Source organism: Lagopus muta, chromosome 1, assembly GCF_023343835.1.
Source record: "Lagopus muta isolate bLagMut1 chromosome 1, bLagMut1 primary, whole genome shotgun sequence".
Classification (NCBI taxonomy): Eukaryota; Metazoa; Chordata; class Aves; order Galliformes; family Phasianidae; genus Lagopus; species Lagopus muta.
In genome coordinates this window covers 164,614,981-164,637,385 of record NC_064433.1, presented here as the reverse complement: position 1 = coordinate 164,637,385, position 22,405 = coordinate 164,614,981, and the positions used below count along the sequence as shown (strand labels likewise).

General features: G+C 40.7%; 1 protein-coding gene across 2 annotated transcripts; it reads right to left on the bottom strand.

The window, feature by feature from the left end:
• Positions 1–701: 701 nt before the first annotated feature.
• On the bottom strand, positions 702–22,314 carry TNFSF11 (TNF superfamily member 11). Of its 2 annotated transcripts, XM_048927935.1 has the most exons (6): positions 22,034–22,314; positions 16,543–16,655; positions 14,257–14,424; positions 7,192–7,237; positions 7,007–7,105; positions 702–2,370 (listed from the first exon to the last, which is right to left on the bottom strand). In XM_048927935.1, the coding sequence occupies exons 2-6, from the start codon at positions 16,552–16,554 to the stop codon at positions 1,949–1,951; spliced, it is 747 nt and encodes a 248-aa protein (XP_048783892.1). In that variant the 5' UTR covers positions 16,555–16,655; positions 22,034–22,314; the 3' UTR covers positions 702–1,948. The 2 variants fall into 2 exon arrangements, with proteins under 2 accessions (XP_048783892.1, XP_048783883.1); XM_048927926.1 differs by lacking the exon at positions 16,543–16,655.
• Positions 22,315–22,405: the final 91 nt, after the last annotated feature.

Sequence of the window (22,405 nt, the reverse complement as noted above, 5' to 3'; positions counted from 1 at the left end):
GTAAGAAAACAATATTAACATTAAAAAGAAATGTTTGTTACATTATTACATACACAGTATAAAATAATTGCTTGAATTCAAATCCATTAATTATAAAAAAAAAAAAAAGTCTGAGGATTTGTATGAAGCCTCATTTCTTATGGACGAGCCTTTTGCCTTCTGTGATTCCTACTGCATTGAAGAGCAGTAGGCTTTCCCATCATCCTAAGAGTACCCAAACACTCCTAAATCCTCTCATCCCCTCCTCACCAACTGTTGTTCCCTGCCTAGATGTGCCCTCAATATCACTGGCAGTATTTGCAGCTCAACCCCTACGCTCCCCATACCCACCCTCAGATTCCTACCACCTACCATTTTTAGCCAAGCAACTATACAAGAAACAACACACGTAGCGGCTAGCTAGAAGTTTCCCCATATTAAATTGTTGGCTAATATGAACAGTGGCCAGCCACTGACAAATAATGTAAAACGGCTGAGTTCTTCTCAGCTGTCAGTTCTCACAAAAATCCTGTAAGATTACCTCTCAACACTGCCATTCATCTGCCACATCTGGCAGAAAGGCACAGAGTTTCAAAAGCTACAAGGGGAGAAAAGGACAGGCAATGCAATGACATAAGCTTCACTTTTTCAGGAAACTAGGCTAAAAAAAAAAAAAATGTCATTACAGAATTTGTAACTTGCAGAGTTCATTGTAGGAAAACTTGCCTGCTTAGTAACTATAAATACCCCCAATATATTTCTGTGGCTTTTTTTTTTAATGTCATGCCAGCTTCGTAATGTTAATTACCCTCCAGGTTGGAAAGACACCCAGTGACCAGCATTCTGGTGTGACTACTCATGATTTTGGTGTGAAATTCCCTCCTCTCCTCCCAGTAATACTGACAAGTTTAACAGAAATCTATTAAGTTAAAAAGAACAAAGATATATTACATTTGCTAATTGCAAACAACCTCTTTTAGCTGCAGTTTTTCCCATTGGGATTAAAAAGTGCACTAGTTTAACATGTCTGTACATTAAAAACAGTATAAAACATTAAATATACAAACAGCAAGAGAATTTAAATATCTTGTATCAAATACTATAGGACAATATAATTTACATTTTTTTTTCTTTACACAAAACATTACACCTGAAATATAACTTTAGATATTACAGAATATAAAAATACATATTTTTTTTTGTCTAAAAAATGTCTTTGCAGGTTCTGGCACAATGTAATACTTTAAAGGCATACTGTACTTTGGCAATCTGTATTTGCAATTAGCTGTGCAACAATAAGAATGACCTGTAATTAACCTTTTAGAACTGCAAGGCCAGATGATCTTCCTCCTTCCTGGAATAGCCCTTTTAGTCAGATAAAAACTTAATTTGAACTGTTTATGTGTTGTACAACTCATTTCTGCCAGGGCTTGAAAGCTCCAACCTTAATCCAGCAAAGCAAGAACCTGCTTAACTAAACATGTGAAAAACCACATCAAATGCAATGGAATTAGTCACACGTTCACAATCTTTGCTGTCTCAGGGTCAGAACACCCAGCCCCAAGCAAATCTGAGCACCAAACTCAATCTGGAAGCCAGTTTCTGCCCTGCCCTGTTTGTGCCAATACTTGCAAGAGTAGCACAGGCTATAAAGTACAGTCAGGGTGTGGAAACAGAGTAATATTAATTGCTCTACTTTCAGTTAAATCAATGTAAAAATTGTAATTCTACCAAAGCCAATGGAAACATAGGAAGTAAAATTAGCATAAGACTGAATCAGGAGATCAATATTATTATATCCTTGATTTATGGAACTGTTGCTAGAATCAGCACAGGGCAAAACGTGTCTTTAGAGATATATGTTTTATACAGATGCAATTGCGTTGCAAAGGATTTTCATCTCTGTCTTCAAGTTGTGTCTGGACCACAAACCCCCACCCCCCCTAATATTTCAGTACACTTAGAAGATTCAGTCTAAATCCCTTACTTTAAATGCCCCAAAGTAAGTTGCTTCTTGTGATGAATCCAGTAACAATGGGTTTGATACCTGGATACTTATCATATCGCCAGTTTTTAATTTTAAAAATCCTCCTATGTTTACAGAATAAAAATGAAATTCTGAATTCCCTGACCAGTATTTGGTGCTTCCTCCCTTCATCAACACATCAGAGCGCCTTATTTTAAGGTTTGTCTTAGTCATGTACACCATCAGCTGAAGCCCTCTTTTAGTCAGATTTCCTGAAGTTTCATGATGCCTAAAACAAATGTTGGCATAAAGGTAGTAAAATCCATCTTGATTAACAATCAGCTTCCCATCACTGAACGTCATATTTGATAAGTTTGCCTGGCCTTTGTCATGATGCCAAGATGTAAGGTTCACTTTGCGAGTTCCTGAAGAGAGGGGGGGAAAAAAAATTATTATTTATAAATATTTCACAAAGCTCAACATTTAAAAACCAAAACCTCATTTATTTTTTTTTTTTTTTAATTAATAGTAATAGAAAAGCTTTGTTCTAAACAGCCTGTCTTTCATTGCTCGAGGAGGTTGTGGATGCCCCATCCTTGGATGCATTCAAGGCCAGGCTGGATGTGGCTCTGGGCAGCCTGGTCTGCTGGTTGGTGACCCTGCACACAGCAGGGGGTTTGAAACTAGATGATCATTGTGGTCCTTTTCAACCCAGGATTCTATGATGATTCCAGCTAGAAACAATGAATTGATATTCCACATTTGGAGAACAAATCCCCCTCAAATTACCTTAAGCTGGAGAGCCACAAATTAGGAAAGATGATAACCACTGTAATTTCTCCCTCTCTCTCCACATAGCATCACATACATGAGAATCTAAATATACACTTACTGTTTGATTACCAAAAACAATTAACAGAGCACATCTAAGCAAGCATTACTGAACTACTACATATATAACTCTCTTCTACTCTGCCTCCATGATGAGAGGCTGGTCAACAAGTCCCTTAACTGTTGAAGTGACTGAATGCTCTGTAAAGAGAGTGAAAGAGTAGCTGAGACACTAGAAATGTTTAGACTTGTCAGCTCTATACTGTCACTGAATGCTAACTTCACATGTACAGGTGCAAATGTCTTCTAGGAACTCCGGTCTGAAAGGCACCTCCTGTTTGCTGTCCTCAAGTAGCCACACTTGTAAGAGGTTTCAAGTTGGTCAAGTCTCAGAGGTCATTTCATTTAGATCCTACAGAGCTAAGAGATGTCTTGAGGGATTCAGGAGGAGCATTCCTTTCAAACAGCACATTTGACACCTCAGTTTGGTTTTAGTGTCAGTGTTAAGCAGCAGACTGCAACACCAGCCCAGGCAGCATGGCTACTTCGGCATATGTATTGTGCAGAGACACTGCTCTAATGAGGAACACCTCTCATAGTATAAACCTCACATTCCCTTGCACCTCCTCAGTTCCAGCACCATTCCATTAGCATCCACCTCAGCTCTCAGGAAAAAAAAAACAAAACAGGAACAGGCAATAGGAGGTGTAGAAGATCCATGGACATGTCCACACAGAGGAACACCAGCACCATTCTGGGGAAGATACACAGGCCCTGACTCTTCCTGAGATGCATCACGGAATGGAACAGCCACTACAACTTACTGTTTATTCACAAGACACGTAACGCACAGCACAACAGATGGAAGTTGGACAACTTGTTCTCCTAACCACTACCAACCTCCAAACAAAAACCATTTCTGTTTAAACCATAGCAGCAGACCTGCACAGGCGTCAGTGAACTGTAAATCTTTGGCTCCCAGTGCATCTACCTGCCTGATAGGAACATTCAGTACCCTATCTTCTCCACATCAAACCAAAGCAATCTATTCCCACTAAAGTTTCCAAGGCCACTTGGTGTGCTCCAAGCATGTACCCAGGCACACCCAGAGAACTGCCAGTGCTCACAAGCATCCTGGGAAACAGCCTCAGGTACATTTGATTAAAGACATTTCCTGGATTTGTTTGTGCATAAATAAGAGAGGGTAAGGAGAGACAGGGGAATTTGAGAGCTACGAGTCTAATTGCCAAGGACAAGTGACTTTTGCGTGCGAATGGAATACTTTAATGGCAGTCCAGAGTAAAAAAAAAAACAAACAACTTTCCAGTATCCCTCCACAAAAAATTCTGCAAAGCACAGGCTTTAACAACAGAACATAAATAGCTGTTCCCCTATGGCTCCAGTGCAGCCAAGTAGAAATTATCCAAACAAATTCATACAGAGATAAGCCTTATTCTGTGTAGTACTTCTAAAGAATTCTGGAATCAATCAACTAAGTCTCTTATCCTGGAATTATTCAACTGCAAGAGAATGCTGAGGAAGTGGTACCAGAGCCCATCTCAGAAGAACTACCGATAGCTGAAAAAGTTTTGTAGGACTTCTTTTACACAGTGTTGAGCCTATCAGAAATACTACCCCAAGAAACTTGGGCTACCCTGAAAATGAGGAAGATAGGTAAGAAATTAGGGCCTACATTACTGGAAAAGGACAGAAGTGCATCAGAGATCTGAACAGGAATGTATACATTCAACCAAGCAGAAAGGCATGCCAGCATACTGTGACTGACTGCTGGCACACCAAGAAGTTTACACACAGATTTCATTTACCTGCCAGTAAACTTTTTAGTTGCCAGACTCAATAACTAAGTAGCAATTCTAAAGAAGTCCTCAGGGAAAATGCATGATTTGCTGAAAGGGGAAGATGGAAAATAGGTGCCTTAGTCACTTGCATTTGTGATGCTGAAGGCAACTATGGGTGAAATTTGGTTCACACTCCAGTGCTGAGAGCAACACATATCATTCATCCACGGTTAGGTGGAAAGGCAGACCAAGACATGGTGGAGGATGACCTTGTCTACTGATGTAATTAGACTTGCTTTGAGCAGGAGATTAGTATGGAAGACCTCTAGAAGCCTCTTTCAACCTAGATTAAAATGCCAAGACTATGTTAACCAAGGTAGATGGATGTTTTGCCACAATTCAGAGCTCTAAGAGGCTCAGCACAGCCAGTGACAGAGCACAAAGATGCATGCAATTTTTAAGCAGGCTCTCAGGACTTCGGGGAGTAACACACCCAAATCTGGAGACACCAAAATAAATATCCCAAAACACAGGCAGAGGAGAAAACCAGAGTGTACAAATGCCAAGTCAGCTGTGACTGAAACTCTAAAACATAATAATCCCATGTTATGGGACAGTCAGAATTGCTGTAACACAGTATGTTTTGAGACAAAACTTACACTGGAGCCATGGAAAAATAACAAAAGACAAGTTACGTTGACAGAAAAGGCAGAAGTCAAAGATAATGACTAAGGTAACCTTCCAGACAAGGTAACAAGCATTAAAAAAGATAATTTACATTCTTTCTGGTTACTCAAAAAAAAATCTAGACAACATCTGAGATGTCAGCAGGCATGAACTGAACCTAACATAATTGAGTTCCAGTGGAATTAATTAGTAAGAAAGATGATGATGGAAGGGTAATGGAAGAACAAAACACAGTATTTATTACTCCTTTGCACTGCAGCAGCATTCAGGTATAAATAAAGCCTGAGGAAAGAGCTAAAGTTCTGTCTACTCTGAAAAACCTTTTCTGGAGGCAAGCAGCAGTGAAGCCAAACCTGTAGCTGTAAATAGCTCAAAATACTACACTGTTTCCTTAGACAGTTAAAGGTACCAATTCACATCCCAAATGATATATTTAACATTTACATCTATTTACATTTGTGCTCTTCTCCTTTAAACTGTGACTAATTTCTATAATCAATTTATAAACCAAAAGGACTGTTGTCCTTTTAAAACTTAGGTAAGGTTTAAAGTAAGCTCTTGGAAAAAGTAACCAGCAAGCATCTAGCTTTAGCCTAAGGCAACAAACAAAAAATACACACTGCAAACAAAACCACCATGGCTTCTGCAGTCAAATGATGGGTGGGACACCAAGACCTAAGAAGGGTTATTTCCACTCCCTTCCCTGACATTCCTCAACTGCAAAAGTCCATCTGGGGTTTTTAGTTATTGTGAACCAGGTGGATAGAACACATTCAGTGCTTATTTATGGTGGGTGTTCACTTGCAGGCTACTCAACCCTGTCTGATGGTTACAAAACTGATTCTTTTTCCTGACATTGCTCATTCTGGGTCACTGATGACAACAAAGAACTTAAAATGCTGAAAACCAATCTGCTAAGACTCACAGATGGCATAAAATAATTTAGAAGACATGTAGGGCAAGGAAACATGGGAAGAAAATAGAAATTTGCAGTCAAAGAAAACAGGGTAGGGAAAAACAAAACCTAGTGACCCACAAGCAAATCCTTCATCCTTAATCTCTGTCATGAACCTCTGTGCCACTCAATTAAGTGGGTAGTGATAAGTGAAAAGACAGCAAAGTGCCTTACAATCAGTAGAAGGTTCGTGGTTCCAGCTATAAGGATGCAGTCCCTCACTGATGCAATGCTCACAGCGTCAGCAGAAGCTGTCCTCATGATTAATGTCTGGCAACACTCTTCCAACCAAAGGACACAACCCATGTGCCAGATGAGCTCAACTCATTGCACTGGCAAGGGGTTGACTTGCTCAAAGGAGAAACAAAGTAGTTTTACTACTGGCACTATATTTCTAAGAGCTCCTACAGTTTGTGCTGAAAAAAGAAAACAAAGAGAACAAGAGCAATGCTTCCCCTGCCCTAATGCTAGTTAATTACCTAGAAAGTTAGTGCAGCAATGCACATCAGTACAAGTAAAATCAAAATCTAGGCTCCCCATTTATTAAGCTCTAGATTTGAGCAGTGAAAACGCACTTGGAGGGAGAAAGAATCCTATCCTTCCAGGCAAAAAGCTGACTCCTTCAGCTTCCTCTGTTGTCTCCAGAGTAGACTGCTGAAAATCTCAGGTTTCAGGCCTCAACAGAGCTTCCCCTTTGGTTTGGTTGCATAAAGGAGAAGAGCAGTGCACTTAACAAAAAGTAATTGAGTTCATTTATGGTAGCATTAGAAGTATTCACTTTAAACTTACCAGTTGGAATATTCTTATCATCAATAATGAGATGGGCAAAAGGTTGCTTCTCTGGCTTATTTCTCCTGTACAGTTCCATTCCTATTGCCTCCATTGCAGCTGGAATAAAAAGACTTTCATTACATCAGGAAAAAAAATAAGCTTAGAATTAAAATCTTATTTCTCATTCATAAACCAACACCTACCTTTTTCTGGTCTTGGTGGCTCTTTTCCCAAAATACGCTGGACTTCCTAAAATGAGAAAAATATATTGCTTTGATGCTGTCTTTTTTTCCTCTAATATTACACATTGCAGTTTGTACAATTAGAACACAGTATCATAGGAATGCTGGCTTGCAAGATCACCGCACCATTTATTGGAAGAGTGATTAGAGGATTTACATTTACAACTATTTCCACTTATTGAACTTGAAATGTTTCACTAAATATAATGTAACAATGATTGCTAAGAACATATCCCATAAAACCACAGAGCTTATGAATTGACTTAATTACTCGCAGTTGAAAGGTAATGAAAGAGGCAGCTCTGCATTGAGACCAGTATGTAATCACACCGCTGAGAAAAGCTAAGCACTGCATTTCATTGATGATGAGGTAAACGAAACCTCCACCCTTTATGCTTGACCACTAACAGGAGAGGTTTCAAGACTAGTAGGTTTCGCAGCCAAGTCTCACTTACAACAAGGTATACAGAAATTGAAGAATTAAGCATTTTTCACATTTGTACTGGGCCCAGTTGACTGGGTGCCAGAGTCTGGAAGTGCACATTCTCTAAAATTGCAGATTAATTTTAACATGAATGAAGTCCATGTAACCCAAAACCAAGAACAGCAGAAATATCAGGCACCACAGAAAGCCTTGCTTTCAACAATCCACCCCTGCTTTCTCCTTGAGAAAACCTACAGCAGTTTTCAAAAATCTAAACAACAGGCTCTTGTTAGAAGCTTTGCACTGCTAAGTTTATTCCTCAGTACTGTCCCATTTCCCCACGACTCTCCCTATTTGTTTCCTACAAAATAAGGATAATATTCTTTGCTATTGAGACTACCCCATACCATGTAACCACCATGAAGAGGCTTAGTATAAGGAAACATTTTACTGCAGACAAAAGCAAATCATATTCTTACCACTGAAACCTGTGTGGTCCTGTGTACTGTCTTTGTCTCCTGTACTGTTGGTTATCTAATTCAAAACCACGTATATATAATACACCTCAGATTTGACCTGATCAGCAATATTCCGTGTATTCTCTATCACTGCCGTGCTCTAGAATTTGAAACGTTGCTTTGAAAACACCTGAAGTTCTGCTTTTTATGTAATTTTAAAGTCACCATGATATCTGTAACAGCTCTGCTGTACCCTTTCTCCTTTCAGTAGGTGTCTAAATGTTAAACCAAAATGGAAAGCCACAGCAGCATGGAAGTTGTAGTATGACTATCAAAGCATACTACCTCAGCAGAGATATGCTGATTTTGTAGATATGAATCATTAAAAATGCTTTTTGCTGTAGAGACAAGAAGAAAAGCAGAAGAATCGCAACTTCAGAAGCAGCAAAACCCACATCCATCTTCCCCCACTTAGATTCACTTCCCCTCTCCGAGCTTCTTACTGCAACATCAGTTCTAGCAGCAAAGCTCAATTCTAGGAGCTGTGCACCAGCATCAGCCTCTAACCACACCTGATCTCTAACTTCTAACGAAGTAGTAAGAAGAAAAATCACAAGTACTAAGTATCAAGGTGATAAAAGTCATAGAATCAAAGAACGGCTTAGGTTGGAAAGGACCTTTAAGATCATTCAGTTCAAATCCCATGCCAAGAACAGGGTGGTCACTCACTAGGACAGGCTACCCAGATCCCTATCCAACCTGGCCTTGGAATGCTTCCAGAGATGGAGCATCCACAGCCTCTCTCTCCAGTGCCTCACCACTCTCCGAGTATGGAATTTCCTGTAATATCTATCCTAAATTTCCTATCTTTTAAAGCCATTCTCCTCTTGGGACTTGTGCTCTTCAACATCTTTATCAACAAGACAGTGGGCTCAAGCATACCCTCAGAAAGTTTGCTGATGACATCAAGCTGAGTGGTGCAGTCACCACAGCAGAAGGAAGCCATCCAGAGGGACCTGGACAGGCTTAAAAAGTTGTCACAAGAAAACCTAATGAGGTTCAACAAGGCCAAGTGCAAGGTGTTGCACTTCAGTAAAGGCATTCCTAGACTTTGAGAAGAACTCCTTGAGATCAGCCCCACAGAGAAGGATTTAATGATCCTGGTGGACAAGAAACTGGAAATGTGTTGACAGGATGCCCTTTCAGCCTGGCAAGACAGCAGTATCCCAGGCTGCATCAAAAGAAGGGTAGCCAGCAGGGCAAGGGAGATGATTGCTCCCATCTACTGCGCCCTTTTAAGACCTCATCCGGAGAAAACAGGATAAAAGATGTGAGATAGACTAGACTCTCAGACATTACAGCTCTATAACTCCCCCCAAACCTTCCCCAGAAAGGGAAGACTTCTTTGTTTTCTTCCTTTCTTAATGGAAACGTTTTGAGTGTGGAATCTACTTAAGGATCCTTCATTTCTGGGACATGTGATAGTGCACTTGTCTGGAGAGATTGTTGTACAGATTCAAGAAGACATATTTTAATCTTCTAGCATCTAAAATAGTACTAAATGAAATCCCATACCTGATAACTGCATAGCCCTTGAAGTCCCTGAATTGGCCAGTTGCTATCTTTCTTGCAACCAATTTTTTTTCCTTAGGAACCTAGAGCTCTGTTTCTGCATGTTTCCAAAGATGCTCTGGCTTGAGCAGCTGGTGCTTCTGCCCTCTGAGACCTTGCAGGCTGATTCAGCGTATCTTCCATGCAGAAAGGCTGCAGTCCTCACAAAATGTAGTATGAGCTTTTTTTTCCTAACTAGTGGTGTTTTTTTTTTCATCTGCAATATTACTACTTGGTGAGCAGAACAGCTACCTAGGAAGATACAACTCCACTGTCTTCCTGATCTTGATGGTCTTCAATCTACCTATCACTCTCTTCCTACTTAGGAGCAACTCTGTCATCAAGCTGCAGACTGGACTTGACAGGAACACTCTTGTACACTTCTTGAATCTAGGCTAATATGCAATGAAAGATGCAAGCATCATCTTGGAATACAGGAAGTTCCATATGAACAAGAACAAAAACTTCTTTAATTTGAGAGTGACAGAACACTAGAAAAAATTGCTCAGAAACATCTTAAGAATCTCCTCTGGGCTATTAGAAACCCATCTGGATGCTTTCCTGTGCAAACTACTCTAGTCTCTACTACTCTCCATGCATTAACAGGGAGGTTGGACTAGATGATCTCCTGAGGACCCTTCCAAACCCTACAAATTCTGTGATCATGGCTAAAAAAAGGGGAGAGAAGAATGAGCCCAACATTAATACACTTAAGAATCACCTGAGTCTGGCTCATGTTGAATGAATCTTTTGTGTGCCTGTCAGTGGATTACCAATAGTTAGCCTGTGACCAGAAAACAAATATCCTCCATCAGCAGATTTCTCCAAACCCTGCACTAGAGCCAAGCTTTTTACTTAATTCTGAACAGCCCCACAAAATTCTAAAATTTTTTCTTTCCAGTTGACTAGGAGTCCAGAAAGAAACTGGGAGAAATGCAGGCACTAGTTAATAAAGAACAAGGATGGAGTTGGGGGTTTCCTCATGAAGAATATATACTTCAAAATTGTTTTTGACTTTCAAAAAAATTTTTTTATGGTTCCAAGACACCTGCCTTACACAACCTGCCATAGAAGAACTAAACCTGTACTTGCTTTTCTGATCCTGAAAGACGTAAGGACTGTGCTATCTGAATGTCTACAGATGCCCTCTTAGTGAGCACCTGAATGCCTTTAAGTACCTCATACTTTCTCACAGTGCACGCTACCATTAAGAAAGCAGAAACAGCTCAACAGATCTTGTAACTAAGACATAACTGAATGAGCATGAGAACTCTTGACAAAATATTACCAGTGATTCTCTCAAGACTTTGAACCACACAGCAAAGCATGCTACCAAGCAGTTATTTTTAGAACAAGTGTTTGCAAAAAACTCACACCACACATCATCTTCCAATAAGCTGCACTTGTACACCTTTGCGTCATTTGCTCACTGCCCACCGTGTCAACTCTGCTGGTCTGCTTCCCATATCCCAACCTCTTTCATACAATCACTGTTCAAATAACACACAAGCCGTCTGTCAAATAAAAAATACTTATTCCTTACTTCAAAAAAAATTGTGAGACCATCAGGGAGCTGCAAAACTTCTGAATTTTGAAAGCTAAAACCATGCTGTAAGCATCTGAAGTGTCTGGAACCGCTCTTTCCTCATGCAAAACAGGATGCAGGTTTTAAGCCTCAAGCAACTATCAGACCTATTACCACACCAGCATCTCAGGTCTTCAAAACACAAGTCACAGAATGGCTTGGGTTGGACGGGGCCTTGAGGACCATCAATCTCCAACCTCCCTGCCACAGGTCCTCCCACCAGTTATGTTCAAGGTTGGACCAGGCTACATGAGAACAAGTGAATTGTGAATGGTTTTTTTCTTCCTCTTTGATTATACAGTACCTCATGATCTACTTTGAGCAGCTACAAGTGGCCTTTTGAGACCAACCACAAGAGACCCTTAATATATTCACAAATTGAGGAAGTTGTGACTAAGGCTAAGGCTCCTTTAGGTGGGTGTTTCTTTTACTTTTCTCAGTGTTTCAAGTTCAGTTAATATCAAGAAGTAGTATCTTGTCAGAAACTCGGAGGAAGAAAGCTAATCAGAAAGGAAGTGAAATAGAAAGTAAATATTCTTCAGAAGATGGAAATTAGCACTGCAGTGTCTATTCAAATGAGTACTCTACTGCCTGCAGAAAAAAAAGGCACGTAAAAGGTTGTAGTATGGAAATTGAAATTTTGTCAACTTAAAAACAGTCACTCATAAAACCTTCAGTTTGTCCCTAACCACATGCACTTGAAACGTCTGCTAAAAATATATATCTCTTTATAAGTTCTGCCCTGGAGGTCTACCAACAAAGTGCTTTTTTGCCTTGGAGGGGACTAGTTTATGCCTGTACTCCCCAAGAACCTAAAAGCTGGGAAGATAGCCAAAAAAAAGACACTCATGAACTGACCCAAGATATGTTTGTAGTCCTTTCTACTTCAGACACATAATAGACTTCATAAGAAATGTGGTTAGTGCATCTGGGTTGCCAAAGGGTTTTTAGGGTTATATACAAAAAAATAAAAAGCAAACAAAGACTAGGAAAGCCTATTATTTGTCTGCTTGAAAGTTTATATGCAATAATATTGAATGTGCATTTTCTACTGAGTAAGCTGCTCCCTAAACAGCTTCTTTTTTCTGGAATGTTTTTTTCTGGAGACATTTCTAGATCTGACCTTGCAGCACTACTACACTGTTTTTTTGTAAGAGTATTGGCAACATGAATCTCTGCTTTAAACACTCATCTACAGGTGTACAAACAAAACACATGAGAATCAGTGCAGTAAGCTAAAAGCTGTAACCAGACTATAAAATTAAGCAAAAAAAAAAAAAAAAAAAGTTGTCTCTTTTCATTTCCTGAACAGTTTGAATTGCAAAAGTCAAACAATTAAAGAAAAAAAAAAAAAAAATCACACAACTATTGAAGTGCTTCACTTCAGTCACCTAATACACTGCCAATGCAAATAAGGATACTTATTCTTAAAACACAGGTTAGATTCTCCTTCAGGAAAGTGAACTAAATAGAGAAAATAGGAAACATTTTTCCAGTCACATAGGCTACATTCTCACACAAAGGACTAGCCATACTGGAGATAACATTCAGCTACACCTCTGCCTTTCACTATAGCAGAACCAATGAAAGGCATAGCTTACAGAACACCACCAAGGATAATTCTGTTTTAACATTTCTTTCATTTCTGAAGTAAAAATAGAGAAGATGCAAATGTAACCCCAGGCAAACATTTGTCCATCTTTATTTTTCTGTCATCAGTGTGTGATGACAAAGCATCCCAGAACACTGCCCCAGCTACTTAATACATTCTGTTGCATTCAAGAATTCCAGTCCGATTGCTTTGGCAGAGAAAACCTTATTGTTCTCGAACTAATGGTCATTGACCAAAAAAAAATTATCCTACTCACTACTTATCTTGGCCACTGACATTGCAGCATTTAACCTCTATGCTGGAAGGCAGGATATGCAGCCTCCACTGAAGTCAATTTTTTTGTTGAGTAACCAGCAGCAAATGACCAGAACACAGAGCTTCCCATTCACTTACAGTAACAAGCTCCTTACTGCCAAGGGAACTGCTTGAAAGAGCACTCTAGCATCAGTGCACAGAAAATAAAAGTAGGGGTAGAGTCTGAGTCTCAAAAATGAGAAAAAAAAAATGCATGAGTTCAGCTCAAATCTAATAGAGTATCCTTTATGAAAAAACTGACAGTCATATGCAGATGTGTGAAAGTAACAGACCAGGTAAACCAGGAAAACCAAGAATTGCAGCACTTCAGCTTCTTAAATAGCCTACAATAGCCCTACTGCAATAAGAGGTGACTGTGTCAGTGTCAGCTCTCCTAGGTTTTTTTATTAAGGCAAATTTACTTTTATTATTTGAGTTTGGGAAACACTGTCATTCTCCCCTGCTGGGCAGAAACTGCCTACTTATCACAGTATGGCAAAGCAGCTCTTTCATCACCATGGGAATGTCTGCACGCAATGACTGGGCAAGTGAGCAAAAAAAAGGAAAGGAGATACCCCTTCATTCTGAGTAGGCAAAATTATTGCACTCCAGAAAGTTTAAGAAACAAGAGCAAATAAGAACACACACTGTCCTTTCCATCTTCCAGACAATATTTTGCTTGCAAATATTCTTGGCTTGGAGAATTCTCTCAGGAAGAGTCAGGAAGATCATGTTGGGTGGAAAAAAAAGAAGTGGAACTGCCCTTCTTAACAACTACCACACAGACTCCCCCCCAAAAGTCAGAACGGCCAATCAACTGTGATTAGTTTCCTCAGTGTGTATTCAAGACTTCCTCTAACAAAACTAAAACCTGTTTGAATTGGTTAGCCAGCAGCAGGTTCATAAGCAAATACATTAGGATCTCACACACAGCATCAGATATCAATCAAACAAAGCAGTCTTACCTCTGTACACAGAAGTTGGACACTGTGCTAGATTTACCAAGAGTACAAAATAAAGGAAAGCATTATCTGCCACTTACCTTCTGCACAGCTCTTTGGAGAGCCTGCTTCATCCTTCTGCATGATTCTGGCATTAACTTTACCTCTTGATTTTCAAAGGGCATGTCTTGCATGTCTATACTCTCTTGAGATCTGAAAAGCATTCTGACACAGTGTGCATCTTCTTTTGAAATTCTACTAGGGTCCATCTGAAACAAAAATATAAGATAGCCACAGTTTAAACAGTCTGTTCGATAAGCAATAAGAACATTTAAGTCAGGCAGGATTTCCAAACATCCAAAATTCTGGCAATTAGCTCTGTTTATCATCTAAAGTTTCATTCTAAGAAATGAAGAGAGAAAATGTTTCCCATAGGAAGGTTTACTTCATCCAACAGTCATGTAAGATAGAAGAACAGATTATCTTTTGGAGCGACTCAGCTCACTAGCTTAGACTGGATACTTGACTTATCTAAGGTTAAAGAATAACCCTATCTTTAGAATAAAAATCAATAATAATGAATTCCATGTTTAGTTTAGACCACTGAATGCAACATCAAAATTACTTTAGCAGGCAACATACACAGCCATCTTCTCTGTCAATACCAGTTTGTAAGATGACACACAGATGTCAAGAGCAGCAACCTATGGAATGCATATGCAATATCTAACTCATCCTTTCCAAGAGGAGAAAGAAGTACAGAAACCAGTTACCAAAAACTTTTGCAGGCAAGATGTATTGCTGCACGAAGCACTTGCTGAGATGCTACAAATTCAGGAAGATCGAAAGACAATAAAACTACTACAAAATACCTCTTTATTGGACAAAGTTTAGTAAACCTGAAATATCTGCGAGATACTTTTAGCAATTAATTTCTGTAACTGAATCAAATATACTTTTAAACTGTAAGTTCAATGCTCCTGAGTCTTACCAGTTAGATGACTGAGAAAGATATTCCAAGGATCAAGACTGTGCCTTGGCAGAGTTCAACTGCACAAACTTTAATAAAGCCATTTCATCTTTTCTCCCCCTTTCCATATACCTTACACTTAAGAGATATTAAGCATTTTCTTTCACAGATAGCTTAAGGCTTTCAGTAATTGATCTTGGCATGTATCCTGCTTTTACATCGGAAGGGTTTGCACAGTCTAACCTTGCTTTTAGGTCTCTAATTGTATCTGCCAGTCTAATAAGAACATACAGAATCATAGAATCACAGAATGGCCTGGGTTGAAAAGGACCACAATGATCACAGAATCACAGAATGGCCAGGGTTGGAAAGGACCTCAAGGATGATGAATCTCCAACCCCCCTGCCACAGGCAGGGCCACCAACCTCCACATTTAATAACAGACCAGGCTGCCCAGGGCCACCATCCAACCTGGCCTTGAACACCTCCAGGGACGGGGCATCCACAACCTCTTTGGGCAGCCTGTTCCAGCACCTCACCACTCTCTCTGTAAAGAACTTACCTCTGACATCCAACCTAAGTCTTCCCTCCCTCAACTTAAAACCATTTCCCCTTGTCCTGCTGTTATCTACCCTTTCAAAGAGTTGATTCTACTGTTTTCCATGACATACGCGCAAAACACCAATTTACAGCTAAGAATCACAATATTGCAAATAATCATGATGAGGGAATATTATCCATTAAGGATAACATCAAGCCAGTGATCACTTCCCTTTAACACAGCACTGAACAAAGCAGAGCTTCAAAAGGAGCTTTCGCAGAATGCAAAACATCTAGAATGAATCAGATCTGTTGTATAGTTGTTCGCATGAACAAGGATTGAATTTCCTAACCCACCCAAAAACGAACTGACTTAAAACCATAAGGTGGGATTACAAAGGTAAACTTGAGTCTACAGCATGCAGCAATCTATCCAACATGCACACACTGCAGAGAAATTTGTTGCACAGGCAGCAACATTCAGAGCAAATTGCCTTCTCTATCACCATCCGCTCACTGAATGCTCCACAAGAGCTGTTTGCCCATTCATTCAAATCAATGCCAGCCTCCATGAGATCATTTAGCTGTCTCACTTATCCCTGCAGATTGGGAAGTGAACAGGTCAGTAAAGGCTCCCCTGAAGATCAGCAGATGCCACAGCTTTGAATACAGTGGTTGAGATGAGTTACACAATGGCCTAGAGGCCTTAACATCTTCCTGGGGTGGCCTGATACATCTGAATACGAAAGAAAACCTGCTATTACTCTATTATAGAGTTGCTATTACAACTCTACTGAGCACTACCAACTAAGAAAGCAGCTGGTGCAGCCCCATTAGCTGTTCAAGTAGATCTAAAAGAGCATCTCTGGGCCCTCACCTTCTTCACCATGAAATCCTGCTTCTGATTCTCAATCTTCTCTTTAAACCAGTACCAGGGATGATTTCCTGCTGATCTAGTTTCCTGAAGGATGAGCACCCAGAAGCCACTTCCTGCAAGTGTCAGAAAAGCATCAGAGCCAATACAGGCACAGGCATGAAGGAGCAGGTAGGCAGCATGAGCTTCAATGACCGTACAAGTGCAACCTAAAACTCTCTCTCCCCATAGGCTCCACAAGTATCCAGAAGCTGAGACATTCAACTACAAATGGAGCAGGGAGAGGGAAAAAGCAGCAGCACACAATGACCACCATCAGCTGTTAAAAGGCAGTCAATACAGAATGACCTGGGTTGGACAGTAACATAGAAAGGTGCAGTCCCTTCTTTGAAGCATGACCAACTTCTAACTTAGGGCAGGCTGTTTGAAGCCTTGCTTCAGTAAAGCTTTATGGCACCTCCCCATTCAATCTCTTCAGGCAAAGCGCTCTACAATTTAACCTCTTGTCTTGTGTAAAGCTATAAAACAATGTGCAGCCGGAATTCTCCTTACTGGAGTTTATAGACTGTGTCTCTTGGTTTTGCTGTGCACTTCTGGAGACCCTAGCTTCACCATTTATACAATCCCACTTCAGGTCGCCAGAAACAGTGGGTAGACTCCATCTCAGTCTATTCTTTAGGTTGAAAGAATCCAGTTCCACATTTCTGATATGCAACAGCCCCTCCTTATCGCAGTGGTCATCTGATAGACTCTATCCAGTTTGTTGATATGTCACCTGTTCACTACTCCAGATGTATCCTCTTCTATTGGTATTATCAAAGACCTGAGGGAATCAGTGCCTTCAACATGATGTTGATATCTAAGTCTTCTCCATTCCACACACACCACTGGACGGCAGAGAGAGAGCCATAACAGATAACTGACAGCAGAGAGAATCATAGAACTGCTCAGGTTGGAAAAGACCTTAAAGACCATCAAGTCCAAGTGCAACATAACCATACTACCCTAATTCTAACAACCCACCACTAAATCACTTTTTATACTCACTTTCATCAATAATACTACTGGTAAGAAACCATTACAACACTTTCTGGATGCATTTAAGCACATCTTCTGAAAAGTAGGCAAGAAAACTAGGTTTTAAAGAAGAGATTATGAAAGATCATTTGTCATTAAGGGCATGAACATCCATCATGACAAACTGCAGATAGCACAGATATCCAGCTATCACCCATTAGTAATTAAATATGCCTCACAATGCTGCCAGGATAGCAGTAGCAAGTGCAGAGGCACTTATTCAGATCATAGTTTATCTGCTGAAGGCTTGAGAAAGAAAAACCAACATCTCTGCACCTTCAGTTACAAGACTGAAGGCTTAATGGAAACACTGATGGCTTCGGCATCCTATTTTGAAGCTGTGTAACCCACCCTGATGAACCACAAGCATCCAGAGATTTTGTGCCTGATAAGGCAAAGCTCTGATCATGGAACTAGCTAATCTACCTGGAAGTCCTTGAACATTTTCAAAGAATACTCAAGTCTTCACAACTTAACCATGGAAATTAGCTTGCTATTCTGAACAGATACTTTCAGCAAGCCTGCCACTGAGCTGCCATAGATGTGAACAGCAATACCGAGCACCAAAACCATTGCTGTGGACAACAAGCAACAACAACAACAAAAACTTTCAAGCACACATTCTGAGGAGATATTCAAAGAGTCAAAATGAAATACTGGAATGGTCTACAGACAGCAGCTTGCTAGCTCACAAGGAACATGAGGGCAGCCCTTGAACAGAGACCTTCAGCACAGAGACCTAAAGATGTCAAACTTGGAAGCATCAAGACACCATCAACAGTATTGGAGAAAGCTTTATGACATGTTAAGGAAGCTCAATATCCTAAATATATTACCCTCTTTAAAGAGAACATCCATTATTTTAACCATGCTAGTATTTGTGTGTCTGACCTTGAAATGAGATCTCATTCAATGCCCTGCGATACCAACATTTCCCAGGATCTCTAATCATTTTAATTGCACCTCTAAACTCCTTTCAGGTCAATCAAGGCAGTCAAAACAGTAAAAATGAACTCCAATACTGTGGGTGAGACCAGAGGAATTTCTAGAATTAAGAGCCAATTTTATAACAAAAGTCCACTTCGTTTTGAAAGACAATACAATCCAACCAATCTAATAAGTGAAATATTGCCTTTTTTTTCCAACAGTACCACATTCTGTACTTTCTCCTTAAAGTAAGCCATTTATATTGTCCTTGTTTTCATAACTTAAACCAACTTCCAGTTTAATCATATCAGTTTACACTTCATTATTTTTCTTAACTACCAAGAAAAGGTTCTTCCAGGCTTCCAGAAAGTGCTGGTGACCTCTAGCAAGTGGTTTGCTGTTAGTCACTGCCAACAGATTTTACATGAAGCCTGAAAGAAGACTGTTTAAAAACACTGCAGCAGAAGTCAGAATACCACAGATGTATGAAATGGTAATAAAAATCTGTCTTCTAGATCCCCATTTATCTAAATGTGAATGGTGCAGCAGAATGCTTAACATTTGTACAGACCACTTTCCCAAATGGAGAAAAATAAATAAGCCCAGAATTCCAGGTTAAACTACAAGAGCTTGACACCCGACCTCCAAATCTAGCTTTGAGCCCTTCCAGCTTGTTTCAGCGCCCACTGGTTCAGTCAGCATTAAACCCAGTTCGTATCATTGTATGACCTAAGTACAGTAAGGAAATAGATCAGCATGAAAAACGTAGAAGAGCTTCTGAAGACTATTCATTGCTAGGTGACAAAGTTACGTAAAACACACGGTGCTCCCACCTTGTGCTGTGCCCAAGTCTCCATCACCTCCAGCTGTATGGACTATCTAACTAAATTTTGACTGCGTTCTCATTGACCATGAGCAAACATTTCTCACAAAGCGTGATCAAAAATAAATACCAGGAGCAACCCATTCTGTCAGCATTTAATTCCCTGGGTTCAGAACTTTGCACAAGATGCTCCAAAAAAGAAAAGCCTTTATCTTTTTACAGTTCAGAATGTCACTGCTGGAATATTGGCAGCATTCAACCCCTAGCTTTTTCTTTTTTAAGCAAATATACCAGCTCCTTGTCTCATTCACCGTTGGGCTACGTTATTTCTTGGCCACAAACATGTTTACTCATGAAAATCTGGTGTCAGCCTTAGTTTTGTGTCTTGTGAAATTCCAAATGCTCAAGCCACAACATAAACAAAACTAAGGAAAAACCAAAACCTCAATCATTGTCTCAGCTCATATTGTGTCATGATCCGGCCCAAATGATTTTATGCAAATGAAAATAAAGAAGTGTATGGTAAAACTGAGTCAGAGTTTACTCAGCCTCTTAGAGTTTTATGTATCAGTCACATTTAATCATATAAATTCTCACTATGAACCTACAAAGTCAAATCTTGCTAATTCACATTTGGTTAGCCCACCAACCCATTCATATCTTATGAAGCACTACTTCTACTATTAACTTTCCATTATTTTTTAATCAAATACACCACAGTACTTTAGTTCTGTTATTAAAAAAGTGTGAATTTAGATAATTAAATTTAAGAGCAGATAGATTAATGCAATTAGATTTGACAGCACATTTTTCAAAACTAAGCAGACAGATAGTGCCCCATACAAATAAAACAATTGGCAAGGCAGTCAAATAAGAATCCTCCAAGATCTATTGCACTTTCTCTCCCATCTGTGTTATTACACAATAAGAAATTGAACAAATATGGATTACCATATCTTATTATCGTGAATTACCCACTTCAAAAGTATGCTTATTAGTCTATTTTTCAGTGGTGGCAAAGACTTCTTTTTTTACCATTAGAAAGTTTGCAGGCAAGGTTTCAGTCAAGTCTACATCTAGCTACATCTTTGAGTCTGTTCAGAACTTCACATTTTCAAATGATCTCATCCAACAATACTACTCCAAACTTATAAGAACCCAAAAGTGGAAAGAGACTGCCAAAAGCAGAATTACACCAGACTATGTAAATTTTAAAATAAAGGAAGCAAAACAAGCATAGTTTTTACGGTATGAAAATTCTTTTTACACTTTGTTGGGCACGTGTGAAGCACTGACACAAACCTATTCAAAAGAATCCAGAGTAAGGGCAGCGAGGGGAGAAAGAGAGCAGGAATACAGGGATTTAAAAAGTGTACTTGTGTTAATTATTTTGATTGCAATGGCTCACTAGTATACCAATGTGCAGCTGCGCATTTCCATGAGCCACGTTTTGAAAAAGATGTCTCTGCAAGTTCATGCAGATCTGGAGTGAAAAGCACTTTGCCATGAACTGAAGTAGGCATTAATTTGTGACAATGTCAGGTAAACAAGTAGCTGTAAGCTACTTTACTATGAGTCCCATGAATTAAATGTCACTCTTCTGAAGTGTACGGGATATGATCAATTAAGTACCATACTACTGCTCCAAGAGCACATACATTTTGCTTTTGTAAAAGCAGCAAATAAAGGCATCGCAGGTAATGAATATGAGTTAGTCCACGTAATAAATGACCAGCATTGTCATTATCTATTTGACAACTGTTCATCTGCTTAAGTAGAGACATGCTTGTGCAACAGCTATTTTCAGAGTGCACTTTGTTAAGAAATCCAGCCTGCCTTTGCCACATCAAGATCAAGCACATCTACCTAGAAAGTCAACCGGAAGAAACAGGCTTTCACTCCCACTAACTTCAAACAGAAAGCTCAAAACAACACCAGCAATAATTCTACGAAGGCCACCAGACCTGTGTTAGCAGAACAAGCGAGCAACTGATGAGAAGCCAAGCAGGCATCCACAACCTGGCCCCGAGAAGCAAACACCCTGCAGCCCCCCATTTCCCCTGTGGAGGCCGAGTAGCACAGGGCAAGGGGATGCAGGCAGCCAGCCCAGCTGTTTCCAAGAAGTGGGCTCCTTTACTGTCCAAAACCCAAATCACTCAGCAGCTCTCCACACTGCAGCAGCATCTCCCTGTGCCCTCTCAGAGGCCGCTTACCTCTGAAACAGACCTGCAGCCTGGCTGGGCTCACCTACAGGCACGCAGGGGATCCCACTCCTAGGTGTCTCAGCCCAAGCTAAGAGCTACATCATCCCAGATGTGTTTCTGTTTGCTATCCACCTCTAAGAAGCTTCTCGCACTGGTGAATCCTGTATGACAGCCGAAGGCCTCAGGAAATCTCCAACCAAAAAGCGATCATCAATAACCAAAGCCTCCCCATGGGCTGGAGGGGAAGCCTTCACAAGCAAAGCCCTCCCACGGCTGGATGGAGGGGAAGCACAGAGCTGCCATCCACACTGAGAACCCCTCGCACCTACCCACACAACTCTACGCACCCCACCTTTAGCTGAGGTCACCGGGTCAACACACCACCTCTCTAAGAACCAGACCAAGTCTGCCTTCGCTTTACTGCCATCATTCATATTCTCAGCGAGCCAGAGGCGCCGCTTACCTGAGCTCGGAAATAGAGGAAGAGGGCGACGCTGCAGACCACCTGTCCCAGCCCCAACAGGACGAGGGCGGCCAGAAGCGAGCGCGAGGCGGGCGGCGGGTGCGGGTGTGGCGGCAGCGGAGGCGCTGGCGGCGGCGGCGGGGCGCTCTCGTGGGCGGTGCCGCTGCCCACCTCCTCGGAGCCGCGCAAGTATTTGGTGTAGTCTCGGCTGGCGCGCCGCATGGCGCCGCGGGCACTCCGCTGGGTCGGCTCCACACACGGCTCCACGGAGCACCCCGGCCTCGGCAAACAACCCCGCCGCCCCGGGCCGGGAAGCTCTTATAAACTGGGCGGCCAATCAGCCCCAGGCGGTGCGACCCGCCCTCCCGCCAC

Bases quoted from the DNA above. Each gene is read 5' to 3' on its own strand.
- TNFSF11 (XM_048927926.1), bottom strand. From the start codon at position 22,255: ATGCGGCGCGCCAGCCGAGACTACACCAAATACTTGCGCGGCTCCGAG. The intron at 14,425-22,033 runs GTAAGCGGCGCC...TTTTTGTTTCAG, and splicing joins TCCTCTATTTCCGAGCTCAG to ATGGACCCTAGTAGAATTTC. The intron at 7,238-14,256 runs GTAAGTGGCAGA...TTCTCATTTTAG, and splicing joins TCCAAAGAGCTGTGCAGAAG to GAAGTCCAGCGTATTTTGGG.